This window comes from Orussus abietinus, unplaced genomic scaffold, assembly GCF_000612105.2.
Source record: "Orussus abietinus isolate OABI.00-Male unplaced genomic scaffold, Oabi_2.0 scaffold3, whole genome shotgun sequence".
Lineage (NCBI taxonomy): Eukaryota > Metazoa > Arthropoda > Insecta > Hymenoptera > Orussidae > Orussus > Orussus abietinus.
In genome coordinates this window covers 1344020-1363553 of record NW_019395984.1, presented here as the reverse complement: position 1 = coordinate 1363553, position 19534 = coordinate 1344020, and the positions used below count along the sequence as shown (strand labels likewise).

General features: G+C 51.4%; 3 protein-coding genes across 7 annotated transcripts; all 3 read left to right on the top strand.

Annotated features, from left to right (window-relative positions):
• Window positions 1–209: 209 nt before the first annotated feature.
• On the top strand, window positions 210–10855 carry LOC105699088 (CCR4-NOT transcription complex subunit 1). Of its 3 annotated transcripts, XM_012423804.1 has the most exons (19): window positions 210–672; window positions 1201–1413; window positions 1496–1930; window positions 2006–2299; window positions 2383–3326; window positions 3413–3566; window positions 3643–4647; window positions 4764–5087; window positions 5165–5278; window positions 5362–5610; window positions 5699–5992; window positions 6074–6316; window positions 6398–6814; window positions 6892–7155; window positions 7231–7448; window positions 7526–7732; window positions 7805–7931; window positions 8015–9543; window positions 9617–10855. In XM_012423804.1, exons 1-19 carry the CDS (start codon window positions 571–573, stop codon window positions 9693–9695), a joined length of 7212 nt encoding a protein of 2403 aa, XP_012279227.1. In that variant the 5' UTR covers window positions 210–570; the 3' UTR covers window positions 9696–10855. The 3 variants fall into 3 exon arrangements, with proteins under 3 accessions (XP_012279227.1, XP_023289699.1, XP_023289698.1); XM_023433931.1 differs by having other exon boundaries at window positions 1496–2299; window positions 7805–7925; XM_023433930.1 differs by having other exon boundaries at window positions 1496–2299; window positions 5359–5610.
• Window positions 10856–10904: 49 nt separating this feature from the next.
• Window positions 10905–13431, top strand: LOC105699094 (transmembrane protein 208). Of its 2 annotated transcripts, XR_001103988.1 has the most exons (6): window positions 10905–11227; window positions 11535–11693; window positions 11772–11908; window positions 12011–12095; window positions 12169–12360; window positions 12900–13431. XR_001103988.1 is itself a non-coding variant. In XM_012423816.2 (5 exons), the coding sequence occupies exons 1-5, from the start codon at window positions 11222–11224 to the stop codon at window positions 12292–12294; spliced, it is 513 nt and encodes a 170-aa protein (XP_012279239.1). In that variant the 5' UTR covers window positions 10905–11221; the 3' UTR covers window positions 12295–12778. The 2 variants fall into 2 exon arrangements, 1 of the variants encoding a protein (XP_012279239.1); XM_012423816.2 differs by lacking the exon at window positions 12900–13431 and having other exon boundaries at window positions 12169–12778.
• Window positions 13432–13931: 500 nt separating this feature from the next.
• LOC105699091 (nose resistant to fluoxetine protein 6) lies at window positions 13932–19339 on the top strand. 2 transcript variants are annotated; one of them, XM_012423811.2, is made up of 12 exons: window positions 13932–14418; window positions 15852–16099; window positions 16165–16382; window positions 16464–16743; window positions 16816–16976; window positions 17040–17208; window positions 17381–17577; window positions 17642–17780; window positions 17852–18047; window positions 18441–18583; window positions 18670–18803; window positions 18900–19339. In XM_012423811.2, the coding sequence occupies exons 1-12, from the start codon at window positions 14037–14039 to the stop codon at window positions 18931–18933; spliced, it is 2301 nt and encodes a 766-aa protein (XP_012279234.1). In that variant the 5' UTR covers window positions 13932–14036; the 3' UTR covers window positions 18934–19339. The 2 variants fall into 2 exon arrangements, with proteins under 2 accessions (XP_012279234.1, XP_012279235.1); XM_012423812.1 differs by lacking the exon at window positions 18900–19339 and having other exon boundaries at window positions 18398–18583; window positions 18670–18807.
• The last annotated feature ends 195 nt before the right edge of the window (window positions 19340–19534 follow it).

Below are 19534 nucleotides of genomic sequence, written 5' to 3'. Positions count from 1 at the left end.
TGATGTACGTTTACCGACGTATCGCGTCTTTCGATGCCTTAGCTACCGAGAGGGCAGCACCGCGCAATAGTTATGAAGTTAGGGGGCCTGGCTACTCTCATCTTCTCTCTGCCCGAATTGTGCAGAGTCTGCGCAGCTGGAAAACCGAACGCGTGAGCGAGTGCCGCCTGGCGAGTGGCCTGGGAATTATACGGGCCACCTGGCGGGTAGGAGAGTCCCGTCGATATGGCCGAAAAAAGGAGAGAGGCCAAGAGAGATAACCGGACTCTGGTCGAGTTGGGAAAGTGTTGCAATTTCGTAGGGGAAAAAGTGCAAACGAGCCCGTGCGTTGGAAAGTTCGCGGAGTGCTTTTGTGAGCGCGTTTCCCCGGTCTGTATTATCCTCTTGGAGTGCTCGCCATGACGTTGATCTGAAATCGTAGGACAACACATTGATCCCGATGTTGGTCTCAGGACTGTGCCAATGTAGTTTTCGCGCTTTTCATCAGGAGAGATTCCGGGGAGGCAACTCGTGGATACCGAAGAAAGCTTCAAACCTGTTTGAAGCTTTCGAGGTCGTATTCATGGAACTATGAACCTGGACTCGTTGTCTTTTACTTTGTCACAAATCAGTTATTTGGTTGACAATTTGTCCAAGAAAAATTTTCGAGAAAGCGCCCAGGAGATATCTCTTGTAAGTTGAGAAACATCTTGCCTATTGGAGTGCCTTTAACGAGTCAGTTTTGCATGCGGCTAGCACCATTAAGTTACACCTAACCCATGTACTCAGTGCATGCTTCCCGGAAGCCTTTCGGCTTCGGTGGACGAATACTTTGCATAGGTCTTCAACGAGCATGTCGCGAGTTAACCAACATGCTGGTCAAATATTATCAAGAATCTTGGTTCGCTCGTAGCTTCATGCCCGTAGTAAACTTCTCAAGGTCATTCTTGTGATCTCGCTACTTGAACTAAACTTTGTTTTCCCCTACTTTGTCCGATATACTTCCGTTGATCTAGAATTATTAACTAAAGCTATCGAACTCAATTGCTATGATTCTTCTGCTTTGACTGAATTACGGATCTTAGTAGCTAACCTAATTTGATACTCGTAATCCGGATGAAATTAAATCATGGGGTGATGAAAGTAGAAACCTGAAATATGTATAATGTATATTATAAGCGTCGTATAGAAGGTATCATGGATGCTCGCTTGGTATTTCAGTTGGTGCAGTGGAAAGGTCTGGAGGCAGACAGACACTTGCTGCGTTGCTTGTTCTCGTACGTCGACTTCTCGGTAGGAGAACCGTTGGAACCAAGTTCAAAAGACTATTATCAAGTGCAACTGTTGAAGCAAGAGTGCACCAATCTACTGTGCAAGCCATCTCTCGTCTCCAATCTTTGCTACGCTATAGATCATCCGCTGCGACGACAAAAGGTTCCTTAAAACTTTCTTTTACATATTTTATTAGAAGATACCGATCGATACAAGGTGTTAAATATTGTTATATTTGTTACAGACTTTACATCCGTCCCCAAAGTTTTTTCTCCAATTACGTAAAGTACTTGGTTTAACTCTGGTGCAGGAGGTTGCCTTTGCGATCTGTCTGCAGCACTCTGAAAACTTGGAGATCAGAACCTTGGCACTCGAGCATATTCAGAAACAATTACCTGAATTGATAAAAAACTACGTTAATTCAGAGATTGGTAACAAACACCACGAAGAAGGACTGCACGATTCGTCTCCAGAGGTCCTCCACCTGATCCTTTCACAGGTGTTTCCAGAGCCTAATCGATTTGGACTTGCTGCCGAAGCAAAAGAAAAATTTCTCAAGAACTTGCGAAGAGATTTTCCCCGTGAACTGGTACCAGTGGTGCTAGCACCACTTTTGTATCCAGGTGACGGGGAAACACCACAGACCACTATTGAATTAAATATGGCTGCAAATCAAATGGTACGATGTTTCGTGCGCAAAAATCGGAACGTACACAGTTTTTACTCGTTGACATTTTTACATTTGGTATTTCAGGAGGGAAATTCTTTGGTGGAGTTAATTATGGAGTTGGGATATGGATTCACAAGTAGCGTCGAAGAGTGTCGATCGGCCCTGGCGGGTTTGGGTGCCAGGGAAATATCTCCGGCCTGCGTCGCTCGAGTTGTGTCGCACATGGCTCGCACTTGCAGCGGACTGGACGATGCCGGAGGTTTACAGTCCTTCTGGGGAAGCTCCGCTGGTCAGGATTCTAACAAAGAAAAGTCATCGGATGGTAGTACACCTACCACATGGAACGTCGAAGTCTTCATACAGATGCTTAAAGAAACGGTAAATTGTTTTGAGCACATCGTAGTCACTTAAATTTTCCTTGGATCGTTCTGTTTGCTCATTTTCGGTACCATGTTTTTTAGCATTCGACGCTCTCTTGGAACGAAGTGATCGTTAAGCTCGATCACTCCGATTTTATCATCAAGGACAGGCAAGGCTTGAATCTCTTGATAACGGGTCTCAGGCTCGGTCTTCAACATCAAGGCTATCCTCCGGATATGTTTCCCGTGGAGTTGTTTTATCGGCATTGGGACAACGTCGAGGGCCAGTTTTCTCTGGTGCAGCAGATCTTGAAAAGCCCCGATATATTCTGTTTTGCCGACTACCCTTACCACTCGGTAACCGTCGACGTCTTGAAAGCGGCACCCGAGGGAGATAGCAAAGAAGCTCAGACCTGGAGATCTCTGAACGTCATCGAATTGCTCCTGCACATGGCCGAGCGGGGACTATACGGCCCTGTGCAAGAGATATTCAAGTGGCCAGTTCTTCACTGCCCCGACGTCCTGGTTCTGGCTTTGCTACAAATCAATCCACCTATAACGATGTTCCGGCAAGAGTTGCTCACGGCTCTGATGCCCATTTTTATGGGGAACCATCCCAATTCCGCGGTTATTCTTCATCATGCCTGGCACAATAATTATACCAAAATGAAATCCATCATCATGCACACAATGGCCGAGTATTATCGACGGGGCGATCACGATCAGACCAGATTGTCGCGAATTCTGGACGTCGCCCAGGACCTGAAAGCTCTCTCCACGCTACTCAACGCTCAATCCTTTCCCTTTGTCATTGACCTAGCCTGCTTGGCATCTCGGCGGGAATACTTGAAATTGGAGAAATGGCTTACCGACAAGATCAGAGACCACGGGGAAGTCTTCGTCGCCGCGTGTGTGAAATTCTTGCAGCGAAGATGTCCCCAAGTCATGGGCCCGGGCATGAAGGAAGATCCTAACACCCCTAAAGCTAGCCAACTGCCTCAGGAAACGCTTACGACGATACTCGCCTGCCTGCAAGTTTGCGCTGGGTAAATATAATCTCATTTCCTCTTTGACGCGCATTCATTGTTTGTTTCCGATAGGGAGTTTTAACGAAACTCGGTTCGTATTTCAGGAGCGTGTCGCAAGAGTGTTCGGAAGCGATAATGACCATGGTACAAAATTGTAGTCTGATGTTAAGCAAGGCCAGCATGAGTAGACCTCCTCCACCGGGAGTCCTGAGACACCGAGGGTTGGAACCGTTCAATCCGGCAACGCTGGGGGGTCAGGTAATCGACGGAGATGCAACGAACGAAAGAAGGGAGAAGGCGCGACGGGAGAAATGACTCGAGCTTGGTGTTTCAGCTCTTCTCGTCGAAGCAAGTGGATCCCCTGGCGAATCTCAGCTCGAGCTTGGCCTCGATGGCCCTGGGCTCCAGCCTGGGTCCACCGAGCAGTTCGGCCTTTAATCTGCCCGGAGCCCTGGGGCCCCTGGTCTCGGCGCCGGGCTCTCCGTCGCGACTGATGGGTCCCTCGCCCAGTCCCTTCCCGATGCTGCCCCTGTCTTCTCAGCTGCACTCCGGTCCGGTAGGGACGCAGGGTCCGTCCATAGTGCCCGGAGGCACCACGATCAGTGGCCTGGGTCGCCTCGGCCCGCCGACTGGAATCGAAAAGGCACGGCCCCCGGAGACGTCCAACCTGTTCCCTGACATGGCGCAGAACGTGTCGAAGGAGATCGAGGACGAAGCCAACAGCTACTTCCAGCGGATATACAATCACCCGCCTCATCCGACTCTTTCCATCGACGAGGTGCTCGACATGCTCAAGAAGTTCCAGGACTCAAGCAGCAAAAGGGAAAGAGAAGTCTTTAACTGTATGTTGCGGAACCTCTTCGAGGAGTACCGCTTCTTTCCCCAGTATCCCGATAAGGAGCTGCACATCACTGCCCAGCTCTTCGGGGGGATCATCGAGAGAGGGCTCGTCAATAGCTGCATGACCCTCGGCCTGGCGCTGAGATTTGTCCTCGACGCTCTGAAGAAACCCGAAGGTAGCAAGATGTACTACTTCGGCATAGCCGCGCTGGATCGCTTCAAGAGCCGGTTGAAGGAATACCAGAATTATTGCGAGCACGTTAGGGCGGCCATTCAGCACTTCAGCGAGTTCCCGCCGCATCTGATCGAGTACGTCGAATACGGTCTGCAGGGACAAGAGCCTCCCACCAGGCCCCAAGGACCAGTGCTTCCGAAGACCTTGGCCGCGATCCTGGCTCCCGTTACGACACCCTATAAAACTATTACGACGACCACGATAACCACCAGCACGACCCAGTCCAAACCCTCGACGACGCCCACCACGTCGCTCTCGGCTCGAGTATGCTCACGTTTTTGTCATTGTTCTTTTAGACCCAGGCGATTTAGGGTGCCGTTATACGTAAGAAGTATTGTTTGTAGCCTGATAATTAAAACCTCACTGTGATTCTATTTTAGCCGTCGATAGCGAACGCGACGAATATCGACACTCTGCTGGTAGCAACGGACAAGGAAGAAAAAATCACGAGCCCTCCGGAAGCTCTACAGGATAAGACTGCGTTTATTTTCAATAATCTCAGTCAGCTGAACTTGCAACAGAAGTGCGACGAGATTCGGGAGATCGTAACGGAAGAATATTGGCCGTGGATGGCGCAGTACTTGGTCATGAAACGAGCCAGTATCGAGCTAAACTTTCACGCCCTGTATTCCAATTTCCTGGACTGCTTGAAGCTCGCCGAAGTTAACAAAATGGTCACTAGGGAAACCTTTAGGAACATTAAGGTATTTCGCGTTTTGACTTGAAAGTCGGCGTTTCATATCTTGCGCAATTATAATAGAGACGGTACGTTATGTTGCAGGTATTGTTAAGAAGCGACAAAGGCATAGCAAATTTTTCGGACCGATCGCTGCTGAAAAATCTTGGCCACTGGTTGGGAATGCTCACTTTAGGAAGAAACAAACCAATTCTGCAGGTCACTATTTTAATACGTAACGTTGATTATTTCGTTCGTTCCATGCATTCGGTAAGCAATTCTTCATCGATCTAAATTAGCAGGTTGATATAGACCTAAAAAGTCTACTCGTCGAGGCGTATCACAAAGGGCAGCAGGAACTTTTATACGTGGTGCCTTTCGTGGCTAAGGTTTTGGAGAGTTGTGCAAAGAGTCGGGTCTTTCGACCACCGAATCCCTGGACGATGGCCATCATGAATGTCTTGGCGGAGCTACATCAAGAACCGGATTTGAAATTGAACTTGAAATTCGAGATCGAAGTTTTGTGCAAGAACCTCAGCATCGATGTATCCGTGAGTGTCGGCCACCCTGCCTTAAATCCATCCAGATTACGACCAAAGATGGATTTTATTTTTCACTCGGTGTTCCTTTCTCCATCAGGAATTAAAGCCGGCGATCTATTTGAAAGATCCCGAAAAACTGCGCAATTTGGAATACCAGTTATCACATCCCAACAAGAAAGTCGAGCCGCCAGGTAATCCTCCGCAAAGCCAAGGTCCGATTAAAGAATTAGTAGGTCCAGCTACAACTGCGACGATGGTGCCTCAGCCAGCACCTCCGGTTAATACGACGCCTTCGTTGCCCACGGAGACCCCGGAGCCTCGGTTCAATTATATGGATATATCCGTTACGGGCATTGCCAACATCTCTCAGCATATCACAATCAATAATCAAGTACGGTTTAGCTTATTTTTCCGACAAATTATTCCAGGGTTTTTCGTACCGTCCACAATACTCACTGGCGTTACCTTCCAGCTGCCTTTATTCCAAACTCATCCACACCTGAAGCAATTCGTTCGCCCAGCGGTTGAAAGGGCTATTCAAGAATGGATTCACCCAGTGGTCGATCGATCCATTAAAATAGCTTTGACCACTAGCGAGCAAATCGTCAGGAAGGACTTTGCCCTGGATCCCGAAGAGGCACGAATGAGAACGGCGGCTCGGCACATGGTCCGAAATCTGACCGCCGGGATGGCCATGATTACCTGCCGCGATCAGGTAAACTCTGCGTGATTAGACGATCCACCTCTGACTTGATTAACGGGTCTACAAATAATCCTTCTCAAACCGCCGTTGCAGATACTCGCCTCGATCGGCACGAACTTGAAGCAAGCCTTCATCACCGCCATGATGGCGACGACGCCCCAACAGAAGGAAAGCGCCGAACAAGCCGCGAACGTCGTAGCTGCCGACAACATGGAGTTGGCGTGCGCGTTCGTGCAGAAAACTGCGATCGAAAAAGCCATACCCGAAATGGACAAGCGTCTGCTGAACGAGATGGAACTGCGTAAAATCGCTCGACAGGAGGGTAGGAGGTACTGCGATCCGTTGGCGAAATATCAGGCCGAGCGTATGCCCGAACAGATCCGCCTAAAGGTCGGTGGCATCACCCTCCAGCAGATGGCCGTTTACGAAGAATTCGCCAGGAATATTCCCGGGTTCTTGCCCCTCTCCGAACGGGACACTCAGGCCCTCTTCATGCCCAAACCTATTACGGTACGCTCCCGGTTCCTTTTCTCTTGCTGTGCGTTAATTCGTGGGCAGGATCGAACGTTTCTCTGTTTCGATTACAGGAGCCATCCGTGACGGCCTTCGCGAGCAATCCCGTAGTCGCGGTGGCGACCGCCCAGCAGGTCGCGGCGTACGCGGCCGCGGTCAGCAACGACGAGGTCGGCGCGATGCTGGAAAAGCTGGCCACGGAGGTGGAAGTATTGCTCGCAGCGATGGGTCCTGCCGCGCCTCCTCCTCAACACGCGGCTCTTCACAGTCTCCTGGAAGCCATCATCCTCACGAGACGCTCCAGAGGGGCCGGTGCAGCCATGGCGCTACTGAAAAAAGTAGGTCTTCGGATTTAACGATCGCCAAGGGTACCGAGCGGTACCGCTGGAATGTACGTTTTCTTTTCTCCAAAGGCCGTGGAAGGACTGCTAGACAGCCCGGCCATCTCGAGCGGCGTGGTGGACTCGGAGATCACGATGCGCTACCGGGAGCTGCATCTACGTATCCTCGCGTGTTTGCAAGACCCTAGAGCCTACGGAATGCAGTGGACGAATAAGCACGTGACTCGTTGCCTGACGGAATGCAGGGATGAATTTCGATACAACTTTGAAGCCGTCGATTGTCTCGTCAGGTGACCGCTCGTCTATTCGAAGAAAGCGGGAGAACCGGCGAATCGGGACGCCACCTTAACGACACTTGTTCTTTCAGGTCGCACCTATTGAGTCTTCCTCAGTACGACCTGGCCTTGGCCCAGGCGATGGATGCGGGGAACGCGATGGCGACCGCCTTCGCGATGCAGCTGGTGCAGCTGTACCTGATCGACGAGAGACAGACCACGCACGTCTCGGAGTCGGACCTTTGCCACACGATCGACATTCTCACGAGGATGACCCAGCTGCGAGCCCCTCCGGAAGGGTCAGTACGCGCGACTTCCTCGCGACGGAGGAGAAACCGCTCTAATTGCGACACGTCCGTTTCTGCTTGCAGCATCTCCCTGTTTAGGCTGACCAGTCTGATGGAGTCCCTCCGCGTGAACCAAGACCCGAATCTGCTGGTCGACAGAGCACCTGCCGGGCCCACTTCGCACATTCACACTGGAATCCACCAGGTGAGAGTAAGTAAAATTTGCGGTGACGCTCGGATACGCGCGCTAGAGCTGGACCGTCGAGACGATGACCGCGACCCGATCGGTTTTAGGCTCGCGATTTCGACGACCCTCCGGGCCTGACGGAAAAGACGGAATACCTGCTTCGAGAATGGGTCTCCATGCATCACAACCCCGCCAACGCCAGAGACCCGACCAAGGCCTTCGGAATGTTCGTCCACCAGATGAATATCCACGGAATCTTGAAAACGGACGACCTCATCACGAGGTTCTTCAAGCTGAGCACGCAGATGTGCGTGGACCTATGCTATCGGGCGCTCGCGGAGACGAACACGGCGCCCTCGGTGGTGCGAGCCAAGTGCTTCCACACCCTGGACGCGTTTGTGCGACTGGTGGCCCTCCTCGTCAAGCACTCGGGGGACACGAACAATACGCACACCAAGATCAACCTGCTGAACAAGGTGCTGGGAATTGTTGCCGGCGTCTTGCTTCAGGACCACGAGATGCGCGGAACCGACTTCCAACAGCTGCCCTACCACCGGATCTTCATCATGCTCTTCCTGGAGCTGTGCGCCCCGGAGCCGGTCCTCGAGGCCGTTAACTATCAGGTTCTGACGGCGTACTGCCACACCCTGCACATCCTGAGACCCGCCAAGGCTCCGGGATTCTGCTACGCCTGGCTCGAGCTGGTCTCTCACCGAGTCTTCATAGGACGAATGCTGGCCATCACGCCGCAACAGAAGTGCTGGGGAATGTACTCTCAACTGCTCAACGACCTCTTCAAGTATCTGGCTCCGTACCTTCGCAACGCCGAGCTGGCCAAACCCGTTACCTTGCTGTACAAGGGCACCCTCAGGGTCCTTCTGGTGCTGCTCCACGACTTCCCGGAGTTTCTTTGCGACTACCACTACGGGTTCTGCGATGCGATCCCGCCCAATTGCATCCAGATGCGGAACCTGATTCTCAGCGCCTTCCCTAGGAACATGAGGCTGCCCGACCCCTTCACTCCCAATCTGAAGGTCGACATGCTGCAGGAGATTGCGCACCCACCAAGAGTTATCACGAATTACTCGTCCACGATTCAACCGCTGAGCTTCAAGAAGGAGCTGGATTCTTATTTGAAGGCCCGAGCGCCGGTTACGTTCCTGTCGGAGCTGCGCAGCAACCTGCAGGTCTCTCAGGAAGCCGGGATGAGATACAACATACCTCTGATGAATGCCTTGGTCCTCTACGTCGGCTCTCAGGCCATTATCTTCATCAGGAGCAAGGGTCACACCCCCAACATGTCGACGATCACGCACTCGGCGCACATGGACATCTTCCAGAATCTGGCCGTTGACCTCGACACCGAGGGCAGATACCTCTTCTTGAACGCGATCGCGAACCAGCTCAGATACCCTAACAGTCACACTCACTACTTCAGCTGCACCCTCCTCTACCTCTTCGCCGAGGCCAATACCGAGGCCATACAGGAGCAGATCACGCGGGTCCTTTTGGAGAGACTCATCGTTAACCGACCTCATCCTTGGGGTCTGCTCATCACCTTCATCGAACTCATCAAGAACCCCACCTACAAGTTTTGGACGCACGAGTTCGTACACTGCGCACCCGAGATCGAAAAGTTCGTTCGCTCTTCCTCCTGGTAGATCGCCGATCGTACCTTCCAATGACCGGACTCGCTCTTCTTTTTGCAGATTGTTCGAGTCGGTGGCGCGATCGTGCATGGTCCAAAAGCAAGTGCAGCCCGCTCCGGAATCGGAGATCCCCGAGTGATAAGACGTTCTCCCAGGTTCCCGTATGTCGAGCACCTTGTGTACAGTGACGAGAAGATACCGTAAAGATAAGGAGCGCGTGTAAAAAGTCGTTGAACTACGTGTAGGTGTACCATATGCATCTCGAGCCGTAGACGCTCGTTCGTTTTTTTTTTCTCCCCTTTCTTTTTCCGGCGAGCAAATACGAGGTAATCGTCGAGGGAATGCCGTATCCCGGAGAGGTGGGACTAGCGATAAGCGATGGAGTTTCAAATGTTAAATATTTTAATAATCAATTCATCGCCGAGAAGCAACTCTTCGGTGATAGAAATTGTAAAAAGGAATATATATATACATATATATATTTACGGACGGACACGTACATGATGTTCTGTAAACGACTTTACGGAGAAGCATCGGACGGGCTTTGAGTCGAACCGAATGCCGCGTGGAAGCGAACCGTCGGACGGTCTTTACTTCCCTTAACGGTTTGCCTCCACGAGAGCTCCGGCTCCGTCGTCGCCGAGAAGGGCGAAAACGGTGTTCACCGGAGTACCGGAAATGAATCATCTTTAATTTCTATTAGCGATTAACGCGTATCGAGGATAAACGGCACAAGTCAAGCACCAGATACGGTCATTCGTCGCCGCTCGAGGGATAGCCCGATCTCGCCGGCTGGAGAGCTGTGATTCGTAGTGTTTTCTCAAAAATTAGTTTTACTCTCCAGAGGCGTCGGCCCGAGAGCGAACCTCCGTACGAACGTGTTGTACATACATATTATCTAACGTATATGCGTCGGTACTCTCTGGAATACGGGGAAACGCGGAGAAACGGGGAAAGGGCGCCTTCGCGAGTCTCGAGTTGCATCGAGTTAAGAAATCAGGGACGACGGTGACACTTTGTGGAATCATTTATTCGACGTATTTGTTGGATGCAACAGGTGGGGGTGTGCTTCGGGACTCCGAGATCTTGAGTGCCGCCCTCCGCGTCCGAGGACCTTGGACGGTCGGGTTCTTGGCCCGTGTAAGCGGTACTCGACGGTATTATCTTGTGTAAAGAAAAGAACGTTCAATTACAATTTCGTAGTATCTTAATCTTGCAGTACTTTCCTGTCTACCTCGACATGGGGAACGGCTCTTTATCCTGTAAAATGGAAATTGTGTAAAAGAGAACTCGTTTGTAGATGTTAGTTGTTTTATTGTATAATTTATTTTTCTTTCCTGCCGCTTCTCACTGTAGTTTCGAGCGTGTTCTTTGGTCTCGCTTCATTTTCATTTTCCCGCCAGATTTTAAAGATGCTGGGGAATGACCGCCATCTTTAGCGAAATTTCCATGCCGCTTCGTTCTCATTGGTCGGTTCTTGTGTATCCTGTGGCACGTCGTTCCGCATAAATCGATCCGTGTAAACGCACGTTACTGTCTCTGTCATTCGACAATCTCGCTCTTTCCAGCCGAAGTCGTTGTCAACGGTACCGGAGTGGGAACCTATCGTTTCATGTGCTTTCCTTTTCTTCTAGTCGAAACGACCGATAAGTTATACGCGATACTATGGCGGTGAGCTCACATACTTATTCGTGCCGCGGCTTTCTTTTATCACGACTTAGAATTACGTAGAAAAGATTGTCGCTATGAATGGCTGTTGACCGCGGGTGTCGTTCACCTACACGACTCACACGTGGATTTCGCTACACGTGGAACCGCGATGACATCCCTCTCGTGGACGAGTCTCGAAGTTCTTCAAACTTTTAACCAAGTCCATTCGATTTGGATTATCATAGAACATAGTTTTCGCCCGCAAACGAACTATTCGTAATTACGTAAAGTATGGACGAACGGAGAAATAATTTTACTACATTTGTAGCCACCGACGAAGAGCACCAAGGTAGCAACGAGAGGTGCAAAGCAAATAGCGGAGGAGAACCTTTCGACGTTATGCTTTTACAGAAACATGATTTTTGGAGCGTCAGGACTTTATTTTACGATCATGACGACTTTCTTCGAGTTTACAATTACCTCGATAGTATGTCTGCTCATCTTCACAAGTTTTCAATAAATGTAGATCTATAGGGGGAATTGTTTAAAAAATCATTAATTGCAGCTTATGAGTATATTGTCGATGGCTGCGTACATAGGAAGTTACCAATTCATGGCGTACATGGCACGAGCCAAATATTCCGAATCTGGACAACTCCTAGATTCCGGGATTGACCTTAATATGGAAGGCGGTATTGCTGAGTGAGTGTAACGAGCTATGCGATTAGAAAAGTAACGCCTCCGATACATGAATTAAGTATTTTAGGATAATTAATGTATTTATCGAGAAACGTTATTTTTCAGACATATAAAGGATTTAATTATTCTAACTGCCGGGGTGCAGACACTTTCAATCATTTCGAATTACTTCTGGTTGCTATGGCTTCTGGTACGTATATGAGCTTCTGCGTGTCTTTTCAAGTTTACAAGATAGACCCCTAGAATGTATCGCCGTTTTACAGGTTCCCGCACGAGGGATGTGGATGCTCTGGAACAAAATCTTAGGTCCTTGGTTCTTTGCTCCTCCTCCAGAAGTCGACGAAAAGAAGCAGCGGAAGATGGAAAAAAAAATGTCAAGGAGGCATTGAACTCAATTTATCGGAACATCTTTAATAAGATAAAATCTCTACACCAAAAGTATTCCAGCCATGAAAGTAAGGGAAACAAGGTTTATCGATCTTATTTGTCATATATGATTACTCATTACTCTTAAGGAGTATATTGTATCATAGATGACACATCTAATTGGACGTTTACTAATTAAGTCCATAAAGCGATTGCCCATTATGAAATGTTGAAGCAACTTTTGATACCGTAAAAAAGGATTCGCGTCATCATCGTGTTAATTGTTCGTTGTCTTTGCGTACGTACTATGAGAGGAATCAGTTTTTATTAGAATTAAAATTACAAATTCAAATGACGTCTGGGCGACATTCTGTAGGATAAACTCGTGTCGATGCAAATGACGTCCTCGAATGCTCTGGAACGATGTGCTGCAAATAAGCAATTTCTTAAAACCACCTAAAATTCATTTTCGCTCAAGCGCCCTCAATAAAATACAGACAGATGGTATTTTAACCGTTTTCAACAAGACCTGAGAAAACGCAGACCATTTTCAATTGAAATGCACCCTTTTTTTTTCTTCGAAAACGCGATTAAAGGAAAAGGCCACTTTTACATAATTTTGTTTTAGATGGCGGTACTTAATTAAATCGTACCTCGAATATAAAGCATTCAATCGATAAGAACGAGAGGACCGTGCACAAACATCAATGGAAAATACAATTTAAAGCGACGATGACTAATGATCAATAACTTCTTTTTTATCATACGCGCTCGAAGCATGGAAACGTATTCACAAGTAGCAAGAAAAGACGTTGGAATTAATTTAAATGATTCCAAGTTCAATAAGTTACGTCGATGTTCATTGACGTTGACTAAGGAATCGATCGTCGGTTCAAGAATTCCAACAACGATCGTCGAGAAAAGTGCACGGTCACTCGGGGACACCTTGCTGCGTTTCCTCGAATCGGAAGTATCAGACAAAATTTTGCCTCTGCGACCTCTGCGTCCAACGAGGATTTTCGAGGTGCGTCGAAGAACGGTCCAGGGAATAATTACTGCGAAGCAACGAGGCGGCGCGGCGCGACTCTACGGACGATTCCGGTAATTGGCAGGAACATGGGCGGGGACGCGGGCGCGTTTCAGGTCCAACGTATATACCCGTCTCCCTCTTCCCGCCTCGGAAGATGTTTACATAGCAGGGGACAAAAGGGAGGGGAAGAGGGAACGAGACCCGTGAACGGCTTCGCTCGATCACCGCGTCGATCGCCGTCGAAGTTACCCCGACGCGGATCGTACCTTGGCGATGACGCGAATATTAGGTCCGACCGACGCAGTTACGGGAGCGGAACCATAAGAAAGGAGCAATCGGTAGATCGCGTTACGCGGCCGGTTCGCAGCGTCGCCGAGGGTCCGCACCTGGCCGCGCCGGATAGCGTATCGCGCGAGTTTTCGCATCCCCCGGGTCCTCGGGGTGCCCCTGGCGAGGGATCATCATTCCCACTCGCCGCCCCCCGAGATCGGACGAACCATAGGTGGGACGAACCGGCGACCGCGGGCCAAAGGTTGAGGCCAGTTTCTACCGCGGTTTTTTCTCCTACTGTCGTAAGCGCCACGCTCTTCTACATAAGTCGGCGGCCACGGGGCAGGGAACTCAGTACCATCGGAACGAAGAGGAGGCTCCCTTCGGCCCGAATAGCCCGCGACCGAGGACCCAAGAGCCGCTCCCGTCTCCTATCTCTTCGCTGACGACCGAAGACCCGGAGACATGGTGCTCGCGTTCCTCGCGCTCCTTGGGCTCCTCGCGCTCCCGGGGCCGAACCCGGGCCTGGCCGCGGGTACCGGGGCCACGTGCGCCGCCAGGTGCGAGGGCGCCAACTCGACCCGGGGCGCGGACGCGAGGCGCCTCCCGAGCCGAGTGGCCACCCTCGAGCCCCGACGCAACGACTCGCGGCAGCTCGGACACCTTGACCGGCTCGGCCAGCTCTCGGAACCCGAGGCGGAGGTCCCGGCCACCGGCTGGTTCACCGACGTCCCGCTGCTACCGATCGTCTTCGCCACCTCCCCCTCGCTCCAGGACGGCGCCTGCAAGCGGCAAGCCGCCAGGTTCTTGAGGGAGCTGCACAACGGCACCCTCTGGGCCGTTAAGAGTAAGTTCCTCTCGCGCCGCCTCCTCGGGGAACGTCGCCCTGATAACGCCCCGAGACAATCGGGCTATCGCGCTCGGACGTGTCCGGGGGAGCGAGTCGAGGAGCCGCGGACGTCGAAACGACGAGAGTTGCGCCGATTCAATCGAAATTGGACGCTTCGAAGTCGATAATTCGGCGCATCTCTTGATAATTCTCGTCATAGCTTCGCCGATTTATCTATAAGCCGTTATCGGACGAATGGTCGTGTTTTCGACTCCGGCACGGCCCGGATCGCCTCGTTATCTTCGTCGAGATATCGGCCTCCGAGCCGGCTCAAGGAGCTGCCGCCGATTTTCGTCGATCGGCACGAATCCGTAGGGCCGTCGCCGTTTGGCCTTAAAAATGTGATAGTATTCGGTGATTTCGAACGATTTCCCCACATCATTACTAGCGTTAAAATCCGTGATTTCTTAAGTGAATACCCCTTCGCCCGTCGCGGTAGCGACCGGCAAAGGTCGAAGACGAGGACCTGTCGCTCGCGGCTGCGGCCCAGAGTCGGGAGTCACGCCGGTCGCGGTTTTTTTTCTTCTTTTTTTCTTTATGGCACGCGACAATGCCCCTCGAACGATCTATCGGGAGAAATGGGTCGATTTGCTCGGACGCCGACCGGGTACCCTCGCTCGGCGCGGCCGCTTTTTGCCACTTTTGCCGGATTCTCGGGTGCGTTTCAAACGAGTTCTTGCGCCTCTCGGATGACGCGCCGTCGCGTTCATTTCCATATCGGCCGCGGAAAGATTTGCATTAGCCGGAATCCGTTGTCGCGCCCCAAAGAAAAGAATCATATCGGAAAATACCCGAGCCTCGGCTGACCGGCGGCCCTGACGTCGATACCGCCCACGACCGACCGATCGTGTTTCGGTCTTTTCCGTGGCGATGCGCGTCCGCTTTGCCCTCGACTCGGGCCCGATTCCAAGAACGATCCCCTTTTCCCTTTCTTCCTGCTATGACGGACCTTTCCCGACCGCCGTGCGTCGAGAGATTCGCCCGGAACCGACCGCGAGGATCGATTACGGTTCGTTCTAGGCAAACAACCGAGCGCAGGCACGAGATTCGCTCAGGAATTGAATTTCAACGCGACGAGCATTAACATTATCCACCGAGCTTATTCCTCGAGGAAAAAGATGGGAAAAGACCGATAGGCCCGCGCCGCGTTATCGCTCGACCCCCGAAAAGAGTCCGATGCCTTCAGCTCTTTCGTCTGGATTTCCGCCAAAACGACGCGCCGAGATACGTAATCGCGCCCGGGCCCGCCCGGGCGAATTCTCGACCCTCCTTGACCTCGCGCCGTCCCGAAGGATCGGGTCGGTCGGCGCGAGGTAAGGTTATCGTCGCGGTCGCGGGAGCGAAGGTGCCCCATGAGAAGGTCGCCAGGACTGAGGAATCGTTCGGTGCAGTGTACGACGCGTCCACCAAGTACCCCAACGGGATCGTGAACGGTCACACCCGGCACGTGGGCAACTTCGACGAGTGCTACGAGCTGCGCATCCCGCCTCCGGAGACTCGACATGGCGAGGGCGACGCCCCCGGAAGGTACTGCCTGGTCGACGTCGAGTACCGGAGAGACTCGGACCTCGAGCTCCCCTCGAAGGGCCCGTTCACCCTGGAGTTCGATCCGAACGACTCCGCGTGGGAAGCCATCAGGGTAAGCGCTATCGCTCGTCGCTACGCACGACAAGGGGTTAACCGAGTCCGGGTCGGCGTGCGCAGGAGAAGGGCGACTTCCGCCGAGTCAAGAGGTACATGATCCAGGGAGCCCTCTGCGTGCCCTCCGCCTGCAGCGCGGCGGACATTGAGGCGGCCCTCCAGGAACCGCTCGGCAGGATCGCGGCCTCCAGGGGCATCCGCCTGCGGACCTCCGTCGACCCGATCCTCTGCCAGTCCCGAGACGAGGCGCCTCGGTTCACCCGGGGCTCCGCGGTTTATGGGTAAGCTTCGGAGACGGAGACTCTCCGCCGAGACTTCCTCGGCGGGAGGTCTCACGCCTCCGCGGTCTTCTCCTCTTTCAGGCTCATCGTTCTGGCTCTCTTTGCCCTGGTGACGATCGGCACGCTATGCGACGCCCCCTCCGACAGGGACGACGACCCTGGGACTTCCGTAGGAAGAAAGCTGCTCTCGTGCTTCTCGGCGCGGAGGAACCTCGCCAGTGTCTTCACCGTCAACTACAACCACCCGGGCCTCGACTGCATCCACCTCATGCGCTTCTTCTTCACCTCGCTCGTCGTTCTAGGGCACAGAAGCTTCCAGAATCACATCAACTCCATCAACAATGCCGACTATTACGAGAAGGTAGTTCGCTTACCGTCTGAATTCTTTTTTTATTCTTTTCCGCCGACGAACGAACGTCCTTCCCTTTTACAGGTCTGCTCCTATCCGTTAACGGCGTTGTTCCTGAACGGCGCGACCGTCGTGGACGCCTTTCTCGCAATGGGAGGCCTGTTGGGAACTTACTTCGACTTGCACGAGCTCGACAAACGCGGACGCTTTGACGTTCCTAGTCGCATCCTGCTCCGCTTCCTGAGGTACGGCTCGGTGGGCGGCTTCTCGTCCGAGCGAGGAATCCGAGTAACGTATTTTTCTTTCAGAGTCACTCCTGCGTACGCGATGGTCATCTTCTTTGATATTCTGGTTTTGCCCGTGCTCGGGTCGGGACCGCTTTGGAAATCGTACGTCCTCAAGGAGAGGGACAATTGCGCCAATTATTGGTGGGCGAATATTTTATTCCTCAACAATTACGTCGGAGAGCAGAACATGGTGAGAGTTTGGTCGGACGCTGTCCCGGCGTGACTGGAATTGAAAAACGAATGGGGAGAGAGAGAAACTATCGCGGGCGACGAATGATAATTATACTTATGACAGGAAGATAATTTTAGCCGTTAAGTTTAATCCTCGACGCGGAATTAATGGCCCGGGGTTTTCCTTGCAGTGTCTCTTCCAGTCCTGGTATCTGTCCGCCGACTTTCAATTGTTCCTGCTGTCGTTGCCGATCGTCTACATATTCTGGCAGCTTCCCCGCAAGTACGGCTACGGATTCCTCGGAGTTGCCATTGCGGCGAGCTGCGTGGCCCCTTTCGTCTTGTCTTACTCGTACAACGTTAGCCCCATATTCGTAGGATTGCCTCAGTAAGTATTTCTCCCCCGGCAAACGGAGTTCCCTCGAGTAATGGACACGATCGTCGCGTTGCAGCATGCGCGAGCTCTTGAACGTGGAGTACTTTTACAAGTACTACGTGAAATCGCATCTGCGCATCACGTCGTACTTGGTGGGAGTGTTGACCGGGGCGATCCTCTACGACTTCAAGGGAATCAAATGGCGACTGCCGAAAGTAAGCTGCAAAGCGGAAACGGCTCGTTACCCGGTTGTCGTTTTAACGAAGACGATGCGCTCGATTTTCAGGTGTGGTCTCAAATCTCCTTCATGGTCCTGGTGGTCGCGCTCAGTGTCACCACTCAAGCCATCGGTCACAAGTACTTCGACCCCAACAAGTTGCCCGGTCGTCTGGAGGCCGCGCTCTACGCCAGCTTCCACAAGTGCGCCTTCGTCGTCGCCATGTGCGCGGCGCCGATTCTATTCACCATCGGTGACGGCTTGAGTAAGACGCAACTTTCGTTCGAGACGAATTTAAAGAGCTCCCTAGAAATAAGAAAGATCCGTCTCCTCCCTGCCGTGTCGGTATCGGACATCGAAAGGTAGCAGGCGGTATTGCGACATGAATCATCTCCTGACTTCTCACCCGTCCGAGCCTTTGAGTTCTCTTTCGAACTCCAGGGAGTCGGCCTTGGGGAGGAGTAACGTTTTGCTATCGCTGCCGGTGAAACACGGAAAGACTCGGCGCGTGGAAAAAACGCGCCGATTAAGCCTTGACTGCTCGATTAATGAAGGCGTCAAGAAACGCCTAAGCCCTGGCCCGAAATGACTGTTTTTTTTTTTCTTCCAAAATAGCAGTCCCGAGTTTTCCTCCTAAAATTATGCGACTCTCGTTCAGAGTTCCAGTACAATTTCTTCACGCCAGCTTGGGTGCAACCGTTGGCCAGATTAACGTACGGCGTCTACCTCGTGCACGGCATCAACCAAGCGTACTCCATGGGAGTCGCTCGAACTGCCAGGACCGCTACCGTACACGGACTGGTATAAGGAAATTTCATATTTCACGTCAAGCAGTTGTTTCGATGGCGTATCTTACCATTGCTTACACGATCTGTATCTCATTGCAGGTATTTGACTGGATTGGCGACATGGTTCTAACGTTTTCCGTGTCATTACTTATAGCGATTACTATCGAAGGACCTTTTAGAAGATTCTCCAAGCTCCTATTCATAGAACTGGAAAAGAAGAGACGAAAAGAAAGGTCAGTTGTCGGTAATGATCATCGGCCGTTCTCCGAACTGGACCGAACTCGTTAAACTCGCGTTACTTCAACTTACTATCTCCCTCTTTCCTTCAGATCATCGAGGATCACGGAGAAGAAGACCGACTAGTCAAAGACGACTTATTAGAGTTAACTAGCCAGTAAATTATTCCGGTGTAAATTATGTACATTTTATGCATGCGTACTCTATTCGTTGTGTATATATTTTACTGCATTACCATGTGCGAAACGTTTCTTATTATCTATACGTATACAATGTACAAGATGTTTGCTTAGAACTCCACGTACTCTTTTTTTTTTTTTTAAGTGACCGACGAGTTCTTAAAGAGGTATTCTCGATACTCGGTAAAACGTATTGATCGGGAATCCCATTCCTCTTCTTCCGTACGTAGTAGATCAAAGGCGATTACTCGAGGAATTCAGGCAAGGTGCGAAGAAACGATTACGTAAAAGATCCTTGAATAGTTTTGGAAACGTCACGAATTTCATATGCAATTAAAAGTCCTTGGAACATGGGCAATCGTTAAAAACGATGGAAGAACGCGTGACCGAGTTGACGCGCGACATCGAGCACGGTCGGTGGCCGTGACTCTTTCGACGTCTTTACGGGGACTTTTTAGCCATGCTCCGCCACGGTCAGAAATACTTGTGGCAGATGAGATTTGTCGCGCCGAAAACACCTTCCTATAACCGGTTTCCATTCCAAGCCA